Below are 21,682 nucleotides of genomic sequence, written 5' to 3'. Positions count from 1 at the left end.
GTGTCACCATTGTTTTTTCCAGCCACAGAGGTGCTAATTACCTCACCTGGCACAGGTGTGATTATGAGTTGAGATGACATCTCTACACTGTGAACGGTGTTTTCAAATCAAGATTGGTGATCTTATTGTTATTTTTACGATCGCAAAATTAATAACTAAACAATATCGTCTGCTGGAAGATCTAAAAACCAAATACACCTTATACAAACAACATACACACATAACCTATTCTATAAATTCTAATAATTCTATTCTATACTATATAAAGTAGTATGAAAATTCTCGGGGTGAAAATTCCCGTGACCCATTCACGACTAGGCCTTCTCCGAGTATTAGGCGTTCATTTTTTTTTTAATTTATAATTTTATTCAGGTTTTTTCACAAGACACAAGCACATGACAAAGATACAATATAAATATCTAGTGAGACATCTCGCAGAAAACACTCGTGATCATTCTATTGTTCAAAAATGCCAAATGTATACTCTCTGACAGAAACATACATACATACATACATACATACATACATACATACATACATCTACATGTTACATACATACACACACACACACACACACACACACACACCCTCACACACACACACACACACACACATGTGCGCTCAAACCCTACCACCCATACATGTACACATTCACACACACACATACATTACATACCGGTACATACAAAAAATAAGTTAGACTCATGTGATGTGCTTCAAAAAAAAAGCCGAAAGAAAGAAGTATGGACAGACAGGCAATACATAAGCAGACAGACGGACACAGACAGACAGACAGACAGACAGACACAGAGAGACAGACACAGACAGACAGACAGACAGACACTAAGACAGACAGACAATAAGACAGACAGACAATAAGACAGACGGACAGACAATAAGACAGACAAACAGACAATAAGACAGACAGGCCTTCTTTGGAAGAAACAGAAAACGAATTGTGGTCATAATAAAATTTACTATATTTAAGTTTCGTTCGTGCCAGCTGCTCATGCCTATGTGACAATTGTTTAAATGATGTATACATATTTGCACTATAGTTGTAATACAGGTATAAATGAAAAATTATATAGATAGAATCTGTTTCCACTTTACCCATCCTCTATTAAAATTGGTGAGAAAAGCACCACCTTTTTTTGTTGCTATATATTTTTTCACATTATAATGGTCTTTAATAGAGTTGATGAGAGAATTTATGTTTAATGTGGTGTCAAGACACCTAGTTTTATAAATGTAATGTTTTATGATAATATTTACTTCATTATCTATTTTGCTGAATTCATTTTGATGCGGCCAAATGCCAAATATAACAGATTGTTTATTGATAGTGAAAGGAATTAAAAGAGCATCTAAAACTACTTCTAGGTTCTGAAATAAGTCTTGAACCTTAGGACATTCCCAGAAAATGTGAGATATTGTTTCAGACTCTATTTTACAGAAAGTACACATTGGGCTTACAGCTAGCTTTGCCTTGAATAGTAATGAATTAGTTGTCAGAATTTTATGTAATATCCGATACTGAAACCACTGGAGTTTCGAGTCCTTAACTATTTTAAAAGGTAGTGAAAAAATGTTTGCCCAATCCCCAATATCAAAATCAAAGTCATTTGCCCATTTTTTTCTACCTGTTGGAATTTCATCATTTTTAGACAAAAGTTGATATAGATATTTTGTTCCCTTTGTGTTACTGAAAAATGGTTCTATGTTAATGGGAATGGACGGGTGTAAAAGTTGTGTGTCTGGGTCTATCGGTGTACAGCTAGTTATATAAAATTTAGCAGAGTTTACAAGGCCTTGAAAATGGAGGAAATTTGTAGTTAAACCATAAGTCCTTAAGAAATCAGGATAGGAATAGAAAGTAACTGGACTAGTATTTTCCAGTATGTCATTTATTACTCTAACACCCTTGGAATACCAGTTATTGTAAAAAATAGACTTACCACCTATAGTTATATTAGGATTATACCACAATGGGGATTTTAGTATAGAGAGTTGTCTGCCCTTTAGTGAGTCAGAATTCAATAATCTTTCCCAAGCCTTCAGGACATCACACCAAAAAGTATTTTTGCAGGATTTCTGACATTTCTGTAAGTAATCATTGCCACAATTCATAATGTAATCCATATTAATAATATTCTTAAGTATGATTTGCCATTTTCTGGATTGTGAACTAAGGAAGAATCTTTTTAACCATCCTAGTTTTAAAGCATCTATAAAAGAAATAATATTAATCATTTTTAGACCCCCCTCAAAGTAATCTTTAGTTATGACATTTCTTTTTACTTTGTCTATTTTACCATTCCATAAGAAATTGTATAGAATTTTATTCAACTTTTTAAGGAAAGCACAGCTTGGATTAGGAAGTGATATGAAGAGGTGATTAAACTGTGATATTAGTAGTGATTTAATAACATGTATTTTACCAATAGGTGTAAGTTTTCTCCTATTCCATGATTTAATTAAAGACTTAAGTTTTACCAATTTCTTGTCATAATTCAATCTAGCTATTTCATGTAAATTTACACTAAAATCCAAACCCAAGAGTGTAAATTTATCCCTGCCCCATTGTAAGCCTAGTTCTGGTAAAAAAGTGTCAGTACTGTATTTTTTACTACCTATCCATATTACCTGAGTTTTGTGTACATTAATTTTTAGTCCAGAGATATCAGCAAAAATATTTAATTCGAGGATTGAATTTTGTAAAGATTTTTCTGACCCATCAAGTATTAATGAGGTGTCGTCTGCATATTGAGAGAGAAGGATAGGAAAATTGTTTACATTTACACCAGTTATGTCATTATTATTTCTTAACCTTATAGCTAATATTTCAGCACACAGGATAAAGATATACGGGGAAACAGGGTCCCCTTGACGGCAGCCGCGCTTTACCTTGAAAAAAGAAGAGAGATTTCCACCTTGAATTATAGCAGAATTGGCATTATAATGAAATGTTTTTATCCACTTTTTAATACTGTCTCCAAAACTGAAAAAAGAAAGAGTTTTATCTATAAATTTCCATGAAACAGAGTCAAAGGCTTTTTGAAAGTCAACCATAAGAAGCATCCCAGGAATATCATTAAGTTCAGTATAATTCATAATATCGTATATGATTCTAGTATTTTCCCCAATATAACGTCCTTCCAAAAACCCAGTTTGATCATTATTTACAAGTTTTCCTAAAACTGTTTTTAGCCTACCAGCAATAACTCCAGCTGCAATTTTATACACAATGTTTAAAAGAGATATTGGTCGCCAATTCTGAATAAAATGTCTTGGTTTACTACCTTTAGGAATGCAAGTGATAATACCCTGTTTTTGTGTAACCGAAAGTTCATTATTATGGTAACCAAAATTTAAGGATCTTACTACAAAAGTGCCAAGCTGTTTCCAAAAGCATTTAAAAAACTCTGTCGTAAAACCATCTGAGCCTGGACTTTTATTATTTTTCATATGACATAAAATTTTTCCAGCTTCCTCCAATGTTATAATACCTTCCAACTTTTCTGAATCAATAAGATCTAACTTTGGAACTTGACAATGAGATAAAAAAATATTTAAATTAACATCATCTGTATCATCGGAATCATCATACAATTTTTCATAAAAATCTTTAACACTATTCAAAATTTCAGTCTGATCAGTTATTATCTCACCGTTTGGTTTCTCTACTTTTGGGATAATTTTGGAGGTAAAATTTCTACTTTCTAATCCTAAAAAATATTTTGTAGGTTTTTCTCCTTCTTCTATCCATTTTGCCCGTGACCTAATAATATTTCCCTTAACTTTATGTTGCCTAATTACCTCAAGCTCTTTCTTCTTATTTTCTAATTCATTTAAATCAACATTATCTTTATCTTCCAAATCTTTTATAGTGCGTTTTAAATTATCTTCTCTAATATGCTGTTGTTTCTTAACATGACTTGAGTATGCTATAGTTTTTCCCCTAATTTCCATCAATAAAACTTCAAAAAATAGTTGGTCATCTATAGTAAATTGTAAATCAGTGTCAGATATTTCATGGAGATTATTTAGGTTATAAACTGGTAAACAATACTGCATTTTAACATCATTAATAAGAGAGTTTATAGTGTTGAGATATTCTATATCTTGGAACAAAGAATTATTTATTTTCCAAAGCCCCTTCCCTCTCTTGAAATTGTTAAATTCTATTAGAATCTTTGGAAAAGAATGATCTGATTTATACCCAGGATCAATTGAAGAGTTTTTAATAGAAGAGAGCATGTTCTCAGAAATAAGAAAAAAAATCTAGCCTTGCCTGCTTAATAGGGTTGTTTCTTCTCCAGGTATATCTTCTACTATTCTCATGCTGTTCTCGAAAAATATCAATAAGACCATAATTTTCAACAATTTCACAAACTTTCTCCCTTGCTTTTGGATTATTAATGTTTTTATAATTACAATCATAATCAACCTCAGGATCTAGAACTAAATTAAAATCTCCACACAAAATAACAGAGCTGTTCTCAAAATCATCAATAGTCTCAGAAATAATATTGTAAAATTCAGGATTATCCTGGTTTGGACCATATACAGTAATAAGAGTTAACCTTGTCCCTTCAATCGTAATATCAAGAGCTAAAAAGTTACCGGTGTTATCTCCCTTTTCTTTATGAACCCTAAACTCAAAATTGTTATTAATACATATGGCAACCCCTCTAGCATTAGATTTGTAAGAATTAAAAAAGCAATCAGTACCCCATTCACTTCTAAAAATATTCTCCTTCTCTTTAGTAAAATGTGTGTCCTGAAGACAAAAAATATTATATGATTGAGTTCTGAAGTATGTAAAGATATCTTTCCTTTTTATTCTGTCACATAACCCCTGACAGTTAGCACTAAGAATAGTTATGTTATTAACAATAATAAAGTAATTAAACAGTTAAAACAGCTACGATCCATAGAATCGGGACAGGTGTTTAGGTAAATGCCATGGAACACATGTGTTACCATCTCATTTATCTCTTCACCCGTATCGACACCCGGTAGCGTAGCGTTAGGCCTAACAACTGATAGAAGATCTGTCACGAAGAGGAAAGAAGAAAACAGGACATAAAACATGTAAATACATAAAGGAAACATAAAAAATATCCTATGTGGTCTTGGTCGTCGACAACTATCAACTTTCACGCCCAAACTCACTCCAACATGACGTTATTACTAAACTGCAACCACTACTACTGCCAGGAGAACCGGAAGTTGAGCAGGAAATTGTGATAGTGCATAACTAATATACATGAAGTGAAAACAAAGCCTGGACAATAGATCCGGAAAAAGTAATAAAAACCGAATATTCTAGAATTATAGTCTACATAGGCTGTGTACAGCAGTCATACAGTAAGATAATTAAAAACTTGCAGGACAAAAATATCAATTTTACTAAACTGCATATATAGCCGTTACTACTACGGGATATACTGTAGTGCATAGCTAATTTTCCTGAAGAGCCTGGGCAGAGGTCCGGAAAAATGAAAGAAACCGGATATTCTAGAATTATAATCTATATATACTGTGTACAGCATTCATATAGTAAATAAATTAAAACTTACAAGACATAAAGATGAATTTACAAACTGGAAAAAAAGTAAATAAAGAGATGATAGGAATTAATCCAGTAGCAAGATTATCCTAATCATAGTTCATAATGACAAAAACATTATATTATATTTGGCTTACCTTTCAACCGAAATGAGTCAACTCTCCAGACGACTTATACTACCCATGATATAGAAAAACACTGACCACACTTAATCCACGCTTATTTTTATCTAAAAATGTTGAAAGATGGAGCATATAATGTATCGGTAACCGGGCTATTTCCCAGAGAAGTTCTTTACCGATAATTTACACGATCCAGTCAACGATTTATGAAGTATCCATCTTCCATAAGTGAGTCATCATTTAGCTTAACGGAGAGTCAATATAACCTTAATAAACCTGTAGATCATCTCACCACACAACTTACATCCCACGATTTGGAATCACATAGATCAACTTACAGAATGTATAAGTAATCCACACATATATTTTTTTCGCGAAAAAGTTGAAAATAGAACACATAATGTATCGGTAACCGGGCCATTTCCCGGAAGAGTCCTTTACCGATGATTTATTTTAACACAGTCCAGTCAACTATTTCTGAAATTTTCATCTTCCATCAAGTATTTCCCATTTAGTGGAGTGTCATTTAACAGTCTACGTTTTCTTCCATCCTGAAGAATAACAAAAAGTTTACCATCGACACTGAATGAGTTTTTCACACATTCCAGTTTGTAGGCTTCTTTAAGTCGATCTTGGTTTCGTTGAGTAAGGTCCTCAAATATCGTGATCCCGGAACCTTTCAGAGCCCGTCTCTCCTTCAGGATTTCATGTTTCTTAGTCCGATGCGTAAACTTCACAATAATGCTTCTCTTCTTACCGGCACGGTACCTTCCAAGCCTGTGGGCTATATCGATGTCATCCCCACGGAGTGCCACACCCAACTCGGAATTGACAAAATTAGTCACTTTGTCTTTGCACTCAGCCACAGTCTCTCTCACGGTTGGATCGTCTAGGCCATAGATACGAATATAATTTTTTCGTCCCTGCTGCTCTAAGTCGTTGTATCTTGTATTTATCTCTTCCTGTGAATCTTTTAGCTCAAAATACATCGTTTCTAAATGACCGACAGTCTGTTTAAGTTCCGAATTTTCTCTCTCAAGTTCGAAAATTCTCCCCTCATAGGATTGGATCAGTTCACGATTTTCCTGCCGAATATCATCATTTAGTTTGGTGAGCTTCTCTTCCAACCTGTCTGTGAGACGCTGTATGTTTTTGTCCATTTCAGACCTAGTCACAATGTTGGCAACCATTGCAGTCAGTTCCTCTAACCTTTCCTCTGTCGTCTTAGCACCACTTGAGCTGCTGCTTCTAGTAACTCCCGGTTTACCCATGGTCAGAAATTTACTTTAAATGGTGATAAATATCCAAATCAAAGTCCAGTACAGTTGAGTATAATCATACAGTCACACCACACAAGTACATGTACACTGTATACACCACGGGCGCGTCGTTAACAGTTGTCATCACGGTAGGGTCTTAATCCATTGTTAGATTTTCTAAGATTCAAATGTCACTTTTCTACCCTCGCATGTAGAAATTACCTAAATAGTACTGTCCATAATCCCATAAACCATGTACCATCCAAAAATTAGGGTTATTGATGACCTCAAAATTCCGAAATAAGACATAATTTCAGGAGCCCAAAATTGTATGGCATAGCTGGTCCGCGTGACCTTGACCCCTCCTTATTAGGCGTTCATGATTACGAAGGAATAATATTCCTATGACCGCCCAAGTCATAGGCTAGCCTATCAATTTAAAATGTTTAGTTGTAGAATTAATAACAAAATATCAACCTAACAAATATACTTTTATCTAATCAACAATCAGTTTTATGTATCGACGTCATGCATCGACACCCCATCCGTGTTAGTGTTAGGACAACCATACACACCGCTTCCCTCCTCGATAGGAAGCCATTTTAGCGGATTTAAGCGCTAATTCACCGACCCCTCGTTCACTACCTTAGATATTGCGAAGATGTGAAGTACTTTCACGTAAATAAACAAAGAAATTACCACGGAAAATCCCAAAATAGATCACAATTACATGTAGCACAGTAAAGACAATATGGCTGCATCAACAAAAGCGTTGAACTTATGACGTCACAGGTTTGGGTGCCCGAAAACGAGGTCAACGCCTCTCAGCCAAAGAGTGTGTTTTTCAGAAAAGTCGCAATTTCTCAGTAACGGAACATTCCACGGCATTCGCGTTTTCGGCATAGTATATTTTATGTGCAGAACTAATTTTCAAGGTCAACATAGCTGACCTCTCAGGGTACACTTTAAGTATAGAAATGATCCATACAGAGAAACACAGTTTCATTAAAATAAAAGCACTATCGAATCTATAATATGATGTTATATGCAGACAGAGTTTACTCGTACAAGAAAATAACAATGCAGTGAAACCTCACCTAACGACCGCTATTATGGGCACTTTTTTCAGTCCCGTTTTTTTTTCACTATATATCTTTGTATTGGTCGCTTCAGTATTACGACCACCCCGCTATTCCGTATTACGACTACTTCTTACAGACCACTAATTAACGATAATTGACCTCACAATTACGACCAAGTTCTGACCACTGATTATAGTTTACCGGGCGGGCAGTGAACCACGAGCATGTGTGTCGTTCTCGACCATTGTTTTCGTCACGGGTTACCGACCCTGTCACCAGATGGCGTTAACTATTTAAAGAATAAAGTTAAACAAACATTACACGATCAGTTTAATCAAAATTGGTTTCAGCAGTTGGAAACTTCAACACGAGGACAAACATACAGTATATGTAAAAATCATTTCGGAATTGAAGATTATTTAAAACGTCTAAATGAGAAAGAGTGGAAAGTAATATGTAAATTCAGAACTTCCAATATAAAACTTCCTGTTGAAACAGGAAGATGGACAGGAGTCCAGCGAGAGAACAGAATTTGTCCATTATGTGACACTGGTATAGGTGACGAATTCCATTTTTTTGTTTATTTGTAATAATGATAATGTACTACAGTTAAGACGTAAATTCATCCCGTCCTACTTCTATACGAATCCAAACTATTATAAAATGAATGGAATGTTTACAATATTTAACAAAAAGTTGTTAATTAATGTAATCCTATTTGTACGAAAATTATCCAACCTGTTATGTTTCGTTCTGTAAAATTAAGTAATATTAAGCATACTTGGTATATTAGCCAGTATTGATTATAATAGTTTTTTGTATCGATTTGGAACAATTGTCCATTAACCCAATGAACTGTATACAATATATTATGTCTATCATCGCTCCTTAAATTTTGTAAAATTGAATTGTAATAACCTCTTGTTACACATACATGTGTCTGAGTGAATAAAGAAACCTTGAAACCTTGTTACACGAAGTAAATATCATTATCGGATTAACTTGGCCTACACGTCCGAAACCGCGTGCTAGACACGTTTTAGTAGCGATCTATTGTTTGTTAGTTATGTATTGATAGATCGGTAGGTATGCTGTTAAACACCTTAGAAGCCCTTCATACCCAAAGGTGAATTATGTTGTCTTTTCGGCCGATATTACTTTGCTCGCACGCGCGTGTACACGTTGTCGAGGTTTTTTTTATATTATTTTTGAAGCGATATTACACTCTCGACATCGTTTGACCAATAAAAAAACACGCATATGTTCCAAATTTTTCACGACATATTTTCACTGTCACAAAACACAGATGAACATTATCAAGCAATGACGACACCTCGTAAACGAAACGAGCTATCGCGATCGCTGAAAAAGGACTAATGGAAGAGGAGGCTGTCCAGATCCGTAGCTCTTCGCAACAGTGTACACTGGACTCATTTTTAAGTAAAAATACTAATGTGTTGTACTGAGTGATACAATGACAGAGCTAATGTGTTTGCGAATTTATGTGAAAAATGAAGCGTTAAAAGACTTAATAGTGACTTCATTAATGTTGTTACAAATGTGTTGTACTGTAATACACTAACGGAGTTAATGTGTATGTAAATTTATGTTAACAAATTGAAAAAAATTAACGTTAAATTCCTATGGAACTTAAAGGTACGGTTTTGCGGTCAATCTGATCCACCTCACTATTAAGACCACCTCGCTATTAAGACCGCTTTTGTCCAGTCCCCAAAGTGGTCTTAATAGCGAGGTTTCACTGTGGTTGTTATCAGCAATGGATCAAAATACCTATGATAACTATAGGCAATAGACAACTTCGTTTATATTTAACATACATAAATCAATACTATATTTAACAAAGGCAAAAGTAATCTATAAGATTCCCATAACACGATAACACCGGATTACATGTCTACGTTCTACATTGTCGGTTTCAAAATTCGACGAAAGCTAAGGGCGGTAAGGATTATACTTTTCACAACTGTCATTCTCATCCATATGCATTCCAATCCAAATGGCTGCCAAGTCATCTTGGAATCTTGGTTTTGTCGTAGGATGTCACGTGATCATGAGAAGGTGTCAGATGTGGCGCTGATCTCCTCTCGGTGGTGTGGAATGTCATTACAAGAAAACATTGGCACTACCCACAATATAGCTCTGATGTTGCCAGTTTTTTTCCATTAATTGTCATCGTTTGTAATCATCTGTCATCGTTTGCCATAATTTTTGTCATAATTTTGCAAAACATTTCTCCATTAAGAATTAAGTGTATAAATGTGTAAAAAGTTGTACAAATCGCAAAAAAGGGTAAAACATGACAAAGTCCTCGAAAATTTCTCAATCAAAGCATAAAGTCTTTCATAATTTTAAAGACTGGAAAATGGTCAAATAAAATATTGAATTCATTTTTCCAATTTTCTCATTTTTAGTTGCTGTGTATCTTTAAGGTTGTTAAATCAAATGAAAAGTTAGCAATTTCGCGTTATATTTCTTAATATCACCTTTGAATTATTTTTTAGAATCATCTTTTAAAAAATCGTCACTAGAACATGTTTTATTCGGGAATTCTGTATCTCTCAGTGGTTACATCCTTAAGTATCACTGTGTCCAAAAGAAGAAGAAAAAAAAAACAACAAAAAAACAACATATTAACAAAACGGTTTCATGCAAACAGTTTATTAATAGAAGACACTTTGTCTTAACAGCAAGGACTGCACTGCAATTATGATTGATGTTGAGTATCAACTTGAGTGATTCTTTTCCGTGCAAGAGTGAGTAAAAAGTAAACAGGATACAAGTTGACAACGATTGCGGATAAAAATGACGTATTCCATCATACTTTGTCTGCGGTAATAATGGGGCTTTCGAGACAAAAATAAACAAATTATGGTAGAGACCTCCTATTTTTGTAGTTTATTTTAGGGTAATTGGTTGTGAGGATAATTTGACACGACAAAAACACATATTGGAATGTATGAGTGTATTGAACCAGTCAGTCTTGATAGGAAAATATGCACCATAAAACCAAACCTTGTATGTATCTATATGTCCATTGTTGATAAAGAAACAACAATGGTAAAAGGTTGGAAATTTCAGTATGCTATAGTTTTACATCGACCGTGCCAATTAAAATTTTAAAAAATCTTACGATGATGTTAAAAAGTTAAATGCTCTCGTTTTACTCGATTTGACGTCATAAAGGAATTTAAAAATACCGTGCTATTTCTTCTGTCTTTCGTTATTATCTCGAGAGGAGCGTCTAATCAGTGCTGCATTAGTGTCAAAATATAATAACAATCGAACCTCATTATCATGAAGACTTTTGGGAAACGTCGAGTCATCAGAGTATTCAAGTTAATCGATTTTGAATATTTGGTATGGAGTTTAGCTGGGACCGACGAATTGCTTCGAATTAAAGATGGTCTTCGAGTTACACGCCTGCGAGATAACGAGGTTCGACAGAAGGTAAAACAAGACGACATATAAACTATTTTGTTATTAAAACTTTTTACTCGAAACAAATGCAACAAACTATGAAATATATTTATTGAAAGGAGTACCTTAACGAATTACACGGAATATACGGTTAGCTGTATTCTTTTGTATTGAGTTGACGAGAGAAAATTATTATAAAACTTCATTAATTAGTTTAAATTTCAATATTCAACAATTTTACATGTAACTATACATTTATATTTACATGAACGTGTGCACACATACCAGTAGGTGATGACCTAACTGTAATATTCACAGACTGCACCTAGCAGTTATACAAGTCGCCATTACCCAGAGATACAGGACAACGTGATTCAAGAACAGGACAGATGGGAGTCATCAATTTGAAAATAGCGACTGTCCCCGTTGTCTCGGCCAGGAGCACAAAATACATAGCAAGCTTGCATGGGAGGTCAAGATGGTGTGTGTGTGGAAGGGGGGGGGGTAATGCTAGTTGCTAAACACACACCGCTAAATCACCCCATCATTAGTAAGGATTATACAAAGGACACACAGGTAAATAACCCTATTCTACACAAAAGGATTAGGAGTAGAGCTCAATAATGAATTAAACTGACCCATACAGTTGTTTCATCCTTCTAGGATTCTATGTTGATACATTTTTAATTCTAGGAGGCAACTGAGGGAAACGCAGATTGATCTAAGGAAATGTCAAAATTCAGATCGGAAGGTACAATAACCACAAAATTCAATTTTAAAAATTTGTAATTTTTGTATGTGTGATAATCATGAATATCAAGTTTATATATAATTCAATACTCTATCGCTATTCGAATGAATTAACATTCATATAAGATTCTATATATTTTTTTAATGTGGCACGCACGTTACGATAAACATTCGATATCAAAAGTCCACAGGCAGTACCTATACGATACAATCTTGACCACTGACTCCAATCATTGACGATATCACATAATTTTGTCTTTGTTAAGATCATTGTGTCCGAAACCAGTGTTAAACTGTTTAGTTTAATATTCTAATACGTCGTTTAAGTGTGGTTCAAATGGATCATTTTCCTTTGACTTGCAAAACAACATCCATTTTTGAAATCTGTTCCATATTTGCGTTTTGTGAGCCCATAAACGACGGCAATATTTGTACTTTGCTTTGAACACCTGTTCTAGAAAGGTTTACCTCGACTGCCGAACAACGCCTTGTCCTGTATTTGTGATAACGGCTGAATTCGACGAAGGTTGCTGCTGTGAATCAATGCGTTGTTCGCCGGCTGTAAAACTACATATTTATTGCCTAACATTAGTCTTAGGATCTACGGAAACAATGACAGTGTTGTTTATAGACTAGTCATCTAGACAGTCTTAACTGATTTATCCTCCCGAATTCAATAAACTGTTGATGAAGCTGAAAAGAGGGAAATACAACATAGATCTTTATTTTCTCTCTTACATAAGAAAATAATCGTTACACTTTCTTCCCTGATTATTAATGTACAAGATATCTAGTCTACCATCCCATGACAATACACATGGAGGTCTGGTAATGGCAGTCAGAGTGTTGACAGAGGCTGAAACTGCCATTAGTTCTAGGTAATTGATATAGAATGTTTTCCAGTGCCCCCTGTATTTTGGTGCAATTCATCACTGCTCCTTAGTCGTGAACTGAACTGTAAGCCGTCAGGACTACCTTGTTATTGTCCATCCGCTACTGGATTTTGTGTAACTCCGCGACAGTTAGATTTCCTTGTCATTTCGTCTTTTGCATGCCTGTATTCGGAGGTCTGCCTTCTCAGTAGTGTGTCTAGCTTATGTCTACGACCTTCCCTGAATTATAGGTCTAACACACCTCCTCGTTTAAGATTTTGACATTTCCTTTATGGATTTGGAATTTTCTCATTCGCCTCAAAGGTTTCAACATGAAGCCTCTAAGCGTCACTGCGAATCACAGAGAGGCGAAATAGCCAGTTGGTACAGTTTCATTCGTTAATGGAAACTGCGGTATCTAAGACGTCATTTACTTGCGTGTCTTTAACACAATGCCTGAAACCTCTCAACAGATTTAGTTAATGTTTATAGTATCGTAACATCTAGTTCTCCATCTGATCATGATAAGGTGGTCATCGGTCAAGGTTAAAAGGTGACACTTTACATTTAACATCTTCTGCAAAGTCAGTAAACAATTGTACTTTTATAAATGGGATCGGGAACAGCAATGTCGTACAGAAATTCTCCATTTTTCTTGAAAAACAGCGACACAAAGACTTTCATGCATCCCCAGTGTAGGGTGATAATATGTCGCAATTGGTTCGATTTCCAGGCACTTGTTTCGAGTATCATGGTTTTCGTGCAAGAATTCGGCAACTGAAATAAAACGTAACGCATGGTTTTCAGAAACGCAACCTGATGGAAATCATGGAGAGGTTTTACGGTATAATGATTCTATTGGAAATAATAAATTACTGAACCTCTTGGATTTGTATCATGTACGATATCATGCCTGTTGGTGCTGTTGCTTTTTAGGTCAACGTGGTTGTTGCCCCTGATGAAATAGAAGACGCTAACTCTCCCGGAACACCTGCAGTGTTACATCTCGATTAAAGACAAATGTTTGAATATCAATTGGTATGACCCGGATGTAGATAGATTTGTCATAAAAAAGCTTATTTTAATGTTCCCGAAATTACATATTGGTTATATTTTGGTGAATGGTTGGTATTGTAAGCTCGGTAAAATCACGGTTTCAATTATCGTTAAACTGTTTGCCTGAGGAATCTATACCGAAATGTTGATAAGTGAATTTAATTATTTGATAAATAACTTATTGGAAATCTACAAAAATTAAATCGTCTTTTTTCCAGAAGTTTTTTTTTTTGTCCTGGAAATGACAATTCGTTGTACTGCATCACTGTTCTGTTTCTTGTTTGGCTATATATATATATATATATATATATATCGGTCAATTTTGAAACCGATAGTCATGTTTATATCAATGATAAAAACCAAATAAGCATACATTTATTGTGAAATTCATTTTATTTGCATCCATACGTGTAATAAGCATACAAGAGATCTGTATCATAACAATTTAGAACCACATCATATGAAAGGTCAAGGACGGTTTTATGGTTTATCTTGAATGCACTCCGACACCAATGCTTCTACAATTTGTAGCGGGACTTCTTTACATGGTAGATGAAACCGATATCACATGTTTCAAGCGTATGTAATGTCCATGAAGGAATGAGTTATGAATGAGAAAGAATATATTGTAAGAGACGATAAATGCGAAAATGTCATTAAAATATAAATGAAAATATATACGTGCAATCTTAAAAATAAAATTAGATAATTTCAATATAATTAGAATGAATATGTATTTATGAAACAGATGTTATTAGGGAATGTGAGTCTTTGTTGGTACCATCATGTAGATTATAAGTTCTTATAACACATCCAGTAGAAGATTAGAGAGTGATATTTCAATGACTACATGACGAGATGACGAAAATGTTCATCATGATGAAGTCGAAGAAATTGATTTTATCAAAAGAAAACTCTACAAATCACTTTCAAAAGAAACAGAAAGTTATTGATTTTTGCTGTGGTGTCATACACTCGTTTGTATGATCTGATCTCCAGTTAGGAAGCCATTTGTCTAGGGCACTAATGTCAGCCCCGGTTTTCTCAAAGCAGTTGAATAAATAACGGTTGTTATGACGTGTGGTGTAGTACAGCGGTGTTCGTCCGAAACTGTCTTTGGCATCAACATCAGCTCCACAGGAAATCAGATATTTACAGATATCAGCATCACCTCTATAGGCAGCTATGTGCAGTAATGTGCAACCGTTCGGAAGACCTTCCGGTTGACCCATTTGAGTGTTTATATCAAAACCAGAATTAACCATTACTTTCAGTAATTTCTTTGAACCTCGTAACGCGCATGCGTGAGCTGGGGTCCATCCATCAACATTTTCAATAAAGACTTTCCTGGCAAAGTTTCGTCGCTTTTTTACCAATTGTTTGGCTTTTCGAATCAAGCGAGATTCATCTTTTTTTAACATGGCGAGCACATTCATTGCCATGGCATTAGCTAGTCTTTGACATTCTGACGCTGATTGCTGGTAAGCCACCATAGTTAGGTACGACTGGTCACTATATTACGGAAGGCAATATCTGCAAAATACAAATTTTAAGAGCATTGTTACTTTTGTCAACGTACACCGATTGTTCATGTTGTATTTCCGATAAAGATATATTTGATATTATTATTATTTTTTTTTTTGTAAATTGACTTGTTTAATCACAAAATCGTAAAAGACAATATTGACATGTTTTTATTGAAATATATTATCATTGGAAATTTCATCAATGAAATCTCATATTTCACCCTTTATAAAACTTAAGATAGAACACTTAAAATAAATTGAAATGTTTTACTTTTTGATTAAAATATGAATGGTTTTATCAATGGCGCATTGATTCTACGGTTACCGACACACAAAAAAACCAAACCACACATCATGAATATGTTATAAATCGCCTAGTATAGGAATATTTATTTTTTATATAGTATAGTCTTTACAGAGATTACAGATCCTGTACCAGAAAACTGATTTTAAATGCTATCACATACTATAAGTTTTCCTAGACGTCATCCAAGCATTTCCTTAATTTCATGCCTTTCTGCCAATGGACTGGGGATTTATTTTGTAATCAGATGGGAAAGACCTATTACCAAGGTAAGTGCAATGGTAACAATACATATTTGATATATGTAAAATTAGATATAAAATATACATCCCTCAGAAGTACTAGATTGTCACCTATCCTTAAAAGTAGAAATGGATTATATGTATCTCTGCATTGTATTATACAAACTTAATATTAAACTAACGAGGCTTAGTGCATGAGGCAATTTATCGTATATGAAGCGATCATTCATTCGTCTTTAGAAAGGTAGTGTGTTAGCTTTATTTTTGGTGTAAGACTCCAGCCATGATTTAACATTTCAAGCATTCAGCAACTCCAATCTACTCTTACCTTTATCTACTTTAAATCGTTTAGAAGAAAATAAGTTTCATTTAAATATTGATAGTCTATATTGCTCGCAGCTACATCGTTTGTATGTATCACTCTGTTGTAAGGCCATATTTCCCAACACATCATCGATTCGTTCTGATTTCGGTATACGCCATTGCTAAAATAGGGGATCCCAAAATAGATATCTTTATAGAGGTAATGAATATTTGATGGTGATGAGAGAAACAGTTTCAGATTTATTCCTAATTATCATGATATTTTCTCTAAGCGACATTTGTATATTATGGTTATAGATAAATACAGACTTCAAATATAAATCCATTTTTCTTGTTATACTGCTCCTACAAAAAGCGTATTAATACGTAACACATGGATACAACTACAGCTCGAATGCTGGCTGCCTGCGTGTACAAGGAAAGTGATAAATATAGTTTAGTTAATTACAGGCCCGTATCCTGTGGCTATATCTAGATTATCGTGTAGAACGCTGATGACGTCACTTGGATATCGTATCAGATTTAACAATGTGTGTTTTGCCCAAGTTCCCATGAGATCGCCGGAAGTAGGAGTAGAAATCATGTTCCAAAAACCACTTATGAGTGACGTATGAACTGCTATAAATAGAATAACTGCTGTTTCATTGAGTAGTTATGATTAACTTTGTGTACTTACAGCAATTAAATATTTCTAATGTACTGATACATCACCAATAATGCTACAGCAGAACCCCCTATCAGCTATCAAACTGTCTAGTAAAATGTTTTATCAGATTTGTGTCTGAATATCTGGTAAGTATTCATTTGACATAACAAATGTGTTTTTAGGTCATGTATTGCATACCTAAAAGTTAAAGTAATAAATGATTATTTGGTCTTATTCTACCGTTACGTTTTCAGGAGTCTCTGTGTTAGTCTTTCATATGTTCATATTTTGTCCTAGTTTTATTGAATTTGAGTTTGAATTATTATTATGTTGACATGCTGGTATACTCTGGTTTTGCTATTGTTCACGAAACAGACAAACTCCAGTTGTATTATGGATTTAGAGATGTACTCATATACTGTAAAAATCCTTTATATGTCATTTCCAATAAGTGTGTCAAATGTGAAAAACACATATATTTGTGAGGAACTTTAGTTGATTCCTTCAATAATATATTGATATAAGTAATTGCCAAAGTATTGTGATATTTCAAGCAAAGCATTGATGTTAAAAGCGCGGTAATCTAGAGTGACATTTCTGTATTTACGTCAAATCTTGTTTGTAGATTCTTACTATTTATGAGAATGGATAAGTAGACCTAATGGTTTTTCTAAATCTAAAACAAAAAATGAGATGTCCTTAATTTCAAATTCATCAAATTGAAATGATACCAATTATTTTTTCAATACTTTTTCATTATTGCTATTTAGTAACAAACTATTTTTTCCCACGTTTTGCTTATTAGTAATCTATTTGAATATAAAATATCCAATATATCATTGATACATACCTTTGTTTGAATCGCAAAACCACAATGCTCCCGTTGATGTCCTTTTGTCAGATATTTCGGTATAAAGTCAGAGAATGATTTTCCACTGATAGCTGAATCTAGATGTTCACCGATGTTATATATAAATATCGCTGTTTCTCTGTGTTCTTCAAACTGCCGATCAATATTTGCCCATGTTGTTATCGTGAGAAACAATAGCTCGTGAGACGAACAGCACGTGCCTGCTGGCGATGTGAATGCAAAACGATTTGCTTCGCTTGGAATTTATAGGCAAAATGTGGGTCAAAGTTCAAACGGTCTTGCATGTGCTTAGCTTGCTATATATGCTATAGCAATGAAATAGTTAGAGAAGGAAGTCACATAGCGGTTTGTATAGTGTGGTGTTGTTTTTTCCTTTTACCAGATAAGTACCAAGTGGATCAGAGAATGAATTTAAACCTTAATTTCATTGGTTTGCGGTTAACACAGCACTTGACATTTCTATCAACGGAGGAAAATATGGCATTGCCTCATGTTATGTGAAGTGAGATGTGTTCGACTGTCGTTAGTAAGCGCGGTGCTGTTCCTGTCGATAATCTGGCTCTAGTTTAAGAACGCGACGTTCCTTACTTGAATTAACCAGGAAGTTGTCGTCGATGAAATAGAAGAGGCTTATCCTTCCAAAATTTATAGTCTTAATCTCATTGTTCTTTTGTAAGTTTCCGTAACAACTTTTCTTTTCTAAGCAGCATTGTTTTGTTCATATCGCTACTGTTTTGTGTCGGTTTCAGTTTTGTTTTTTATACAGTCTAATGAGACTTATATATCAACTTGGTAGTAAGATCACTAAATGACTTTATGGTTGTTTCTTATTTAAAAAGGCAGGAAGTAGCACTTGGTACTAACAATTTTGTAACCCTTAAATCGACCAGTGGAAGGCAATTACATGTAAATGTGAGAGAGGAACGTAACATGTTATTCGGCAATTTTTCATCGAGGTACTCACAATTGGGTTACGTATTTATAGAGTTAGTCTTGTACGAATAAGCGCTTTGTTACACATTTTTGGTACATTCTAATTTAGAGATTCATCTTTGTACCTGTAGTGGAGATATTAGTACGGTTACGATGTGGCAACAGTCGTGGTCATTTGGAGACGGTTTTCAAGGACGATATATTCAGTAACGCTGGGTTCTATTGTGCCTCAGATTGAAATATCATAACCTTTGGTAAAATGAAATGCTTATCGACAAGGAGAGAACGCGAAATTCAATTTTAATCACGATTTACGCGCAATATGTCGACAACTGACAGGAGTCTCTTTCTTTCGTTCCAATTTTACCTTCATTGCAATCAAGATTGTATTTGTTGGCATGCGGGGACTTCCTTTGTTGGTTTGATATGTCATAGCTTAGGGACCGTAACAGTTTGACCTGCTCACCAAAACCTCAGGTAGACCCAAGAGAGATACTAGAAAAAACAAAGCACCTGCCTTTTATTTAAGGAAGGGAGGCAATGAAACTGTATATATGGGCGATTGTGACGACACTGCTGTGCAGTGAGAGCAGTTGGCAAAAACATTCCTGTCAGTCCTACACGCAGGGTAAGTTTGACAACTCTATGTGTAGAGGTTTGAATAGGACACAATAACGGTTTAGTAAGGGGCTCGGTTTTTCTTTTTGTGATTTCGTGATAAGTTTCATTTTGTAGCGGTATACTGTAAAATCGTTTATTTTCGTGGGAGGCTTTTTTTTATTGATTTCATTGAACTCAAAAAAGTTAAGAATATACAGTTCTTTTGATTTACGAAATCGAATGATAACGAAAATATAGTTTGTGTGGAAAACCATGAAATTTGAGCGCCACGAATTTACAGCATTAAAAATTTTATAGTCTCAAATAGTTTGTTTATTTATCACTTTATATATTGTATGTGTGTATTTATATTGTGTGTGACAATTCAAAACCAAATAACTACACATCTGATTGGCTTAAATCAAAAGGGTCGCTGGAACTTACCCACCAACCACTTACCGCAGCACGCAATGGCAACTGCCGAACCGCCTCCCGGTTTCCATTTAAAGGCTTGGAAACCTTCGGCACTTGCCGTAAACGGAAATACGTAGTCTAATACGGAAGGTACCGAAAATTCCCGAAATTCCTTTTGAATGACGTAAATGTATTTTGTGAGAAGCAAATACCTGTGTGGCACAATAACAATCTGTTTAAAATCATATGCCTATTATCTTCATTTATAACAATGTGAGTCTTCTTGATCAAATTTCGCTTGGTTTAAGTGCCTTGTTCATAATAATCTAGTACGTCTTGATTCAGCTTCTCTGTTAGTTTTGGAGAGTCCGGATGTGTTTAGATTAAAGTGTTTTGCAAACACGGGACACTTAGTGTAGATAACGTGTTCGGACATGTCTTCGAAACTCTGATCATACGTTTGCTTAAAAGTGTTTTAAAATAAGCTAAACAAAACTTCATATATATATCAATAAATTAAAAGAAAAACACACAAACGATTGAAATAATACGAAAATAAAAATCATAAGAAGAAAACAAAATCAAAGGAAATCTATCTTTATATATTCTAAATTTTGGTTTGTTTCAAAACTAGATAGATGGAACAGCAAAATTTATATAGGTATTGAAAATGGTTTAAAATGCGAACGACATATCACATTTGAACTAAAATAGATTGATATGCGTATAAGATATAAGCTCGATGACTGAGTGTCATTTACTGATATGAAATGTCGCATTGTCATTAAATCCGTGACCAGACCGCGTTGTTTGTACGTCATAACTTTGTTAACCAGTAATCTGTGAAATACTATGATATTACACGATTGGATAGTATAGCGAGAATTTTATCATCGTTTGAAAGAAACTTCTAGAAAATATTTTGAACTCGTCCATGTATCTCCAGGTCGGTAACGATTTATGCAAAACAAAATTCAAGATTGGTTTCCTTTGTGCATATTTACATTCTTAAAATATGTCAAAAAATTTCTAATAAAAGAACGTTTCGTTACCTTGTTAAACAGACAAGGCTATGCATTGTGTGGATCAGATGGTGTGAACGCTAAGCAGCTTTTTATCAGTAAGACTTTTCAATGTTTAGGGACGTTCTCAACAGGATCGGATTAAGAAAAATATTGTTTTAGACTTGAATGTGTACATGATCTCGCACGTGCGATTATCTTTCTAACAAAAATAGCTTACACACTGTGAGATGTAGCAGAACATGTCACTTAAATCGTCAGCATCGTTCTGTCCGCTGGGAGATTACGATGAATTTCTCCCATGCCAACGTCAATCATCTGCTTGAACATGCAAGATGGCAGCCATATTTTGATTAGCAATGATTTCCAACGTTTATTCGTGATTCATTCGGTGATCAGGTCAAGAAAAATTATCCAATAAACGCGTCTTATTCCCGTACGTTTAGAATGGCCAATTAAACGCTGCATAAAATCTTGAATTCTAATCAGGTGACTAACCTTTTCGTCATTTGTACATCTATCACAAATGTGCATGTATCTTTGTGATATCGTTTAGCAAACATCAACATATCAATAATATTGAGAAAAAAATATTCGGTTTCCATGGCGTCGATGGTTTTTTTTCTAATCTATCTATATATCTGGT

At 34.5% G+C, this 21,682-nt stretch overlaps 1 protein-coding gene across 1 annotated transcript; it reads right to left on the bottom strand.

Moving 5' to 3' along the window:
• Positions 1-14,558: 14,558 nt before the first annotated feature.
• LOC132563301 (serine/threonine-protein phosphatase 6 regulatory ankyrin repeat subunit A-like) lies at positions 14,559-18,223 on the bottom strand. Its single transcript, XM_060228064.1, has 2 exons — positions 18,047-18,223; positions 14,559-15,687 (listed from the first exon to the last, which is right to left on the bottom strand). The coding sequence occupies exon 2, from the start codon at positions 15,645-15,647 to the stop codon at positions 15,084-15,086; it is 564 nt and encodes a 187-aa protein (XP_060084047.1). The 5' UTR covers positions 15,648-15,687; positions 18,047-18,223; the 3' UTR covers positions 14,559-15,083.
• Positions 18,224-21,682: the final 3,459 nt, after the last annotated feature.

This window comes from Ylistrum balloti, unplaced genomic scaffold (assembly GCF_031769215.1).
Source record: "Ylistrum balloti isolate Yb309-2 unplaced genomic scaffold, AGI_CSIRO_Ybal_v1 Utg371668, whole genome shotgun sequence".
Lineage (NCBI taxonomy): Eukaryota > Metazoa > Mollusca > Bivalvia > Pectinida > Pectinidae > Ylistrum > Ylistrum balloti.
Note: the sequence above shows the minus strand (reverse complement) of the source record. Positions and strands in the feature narration are given on the sequence as shown.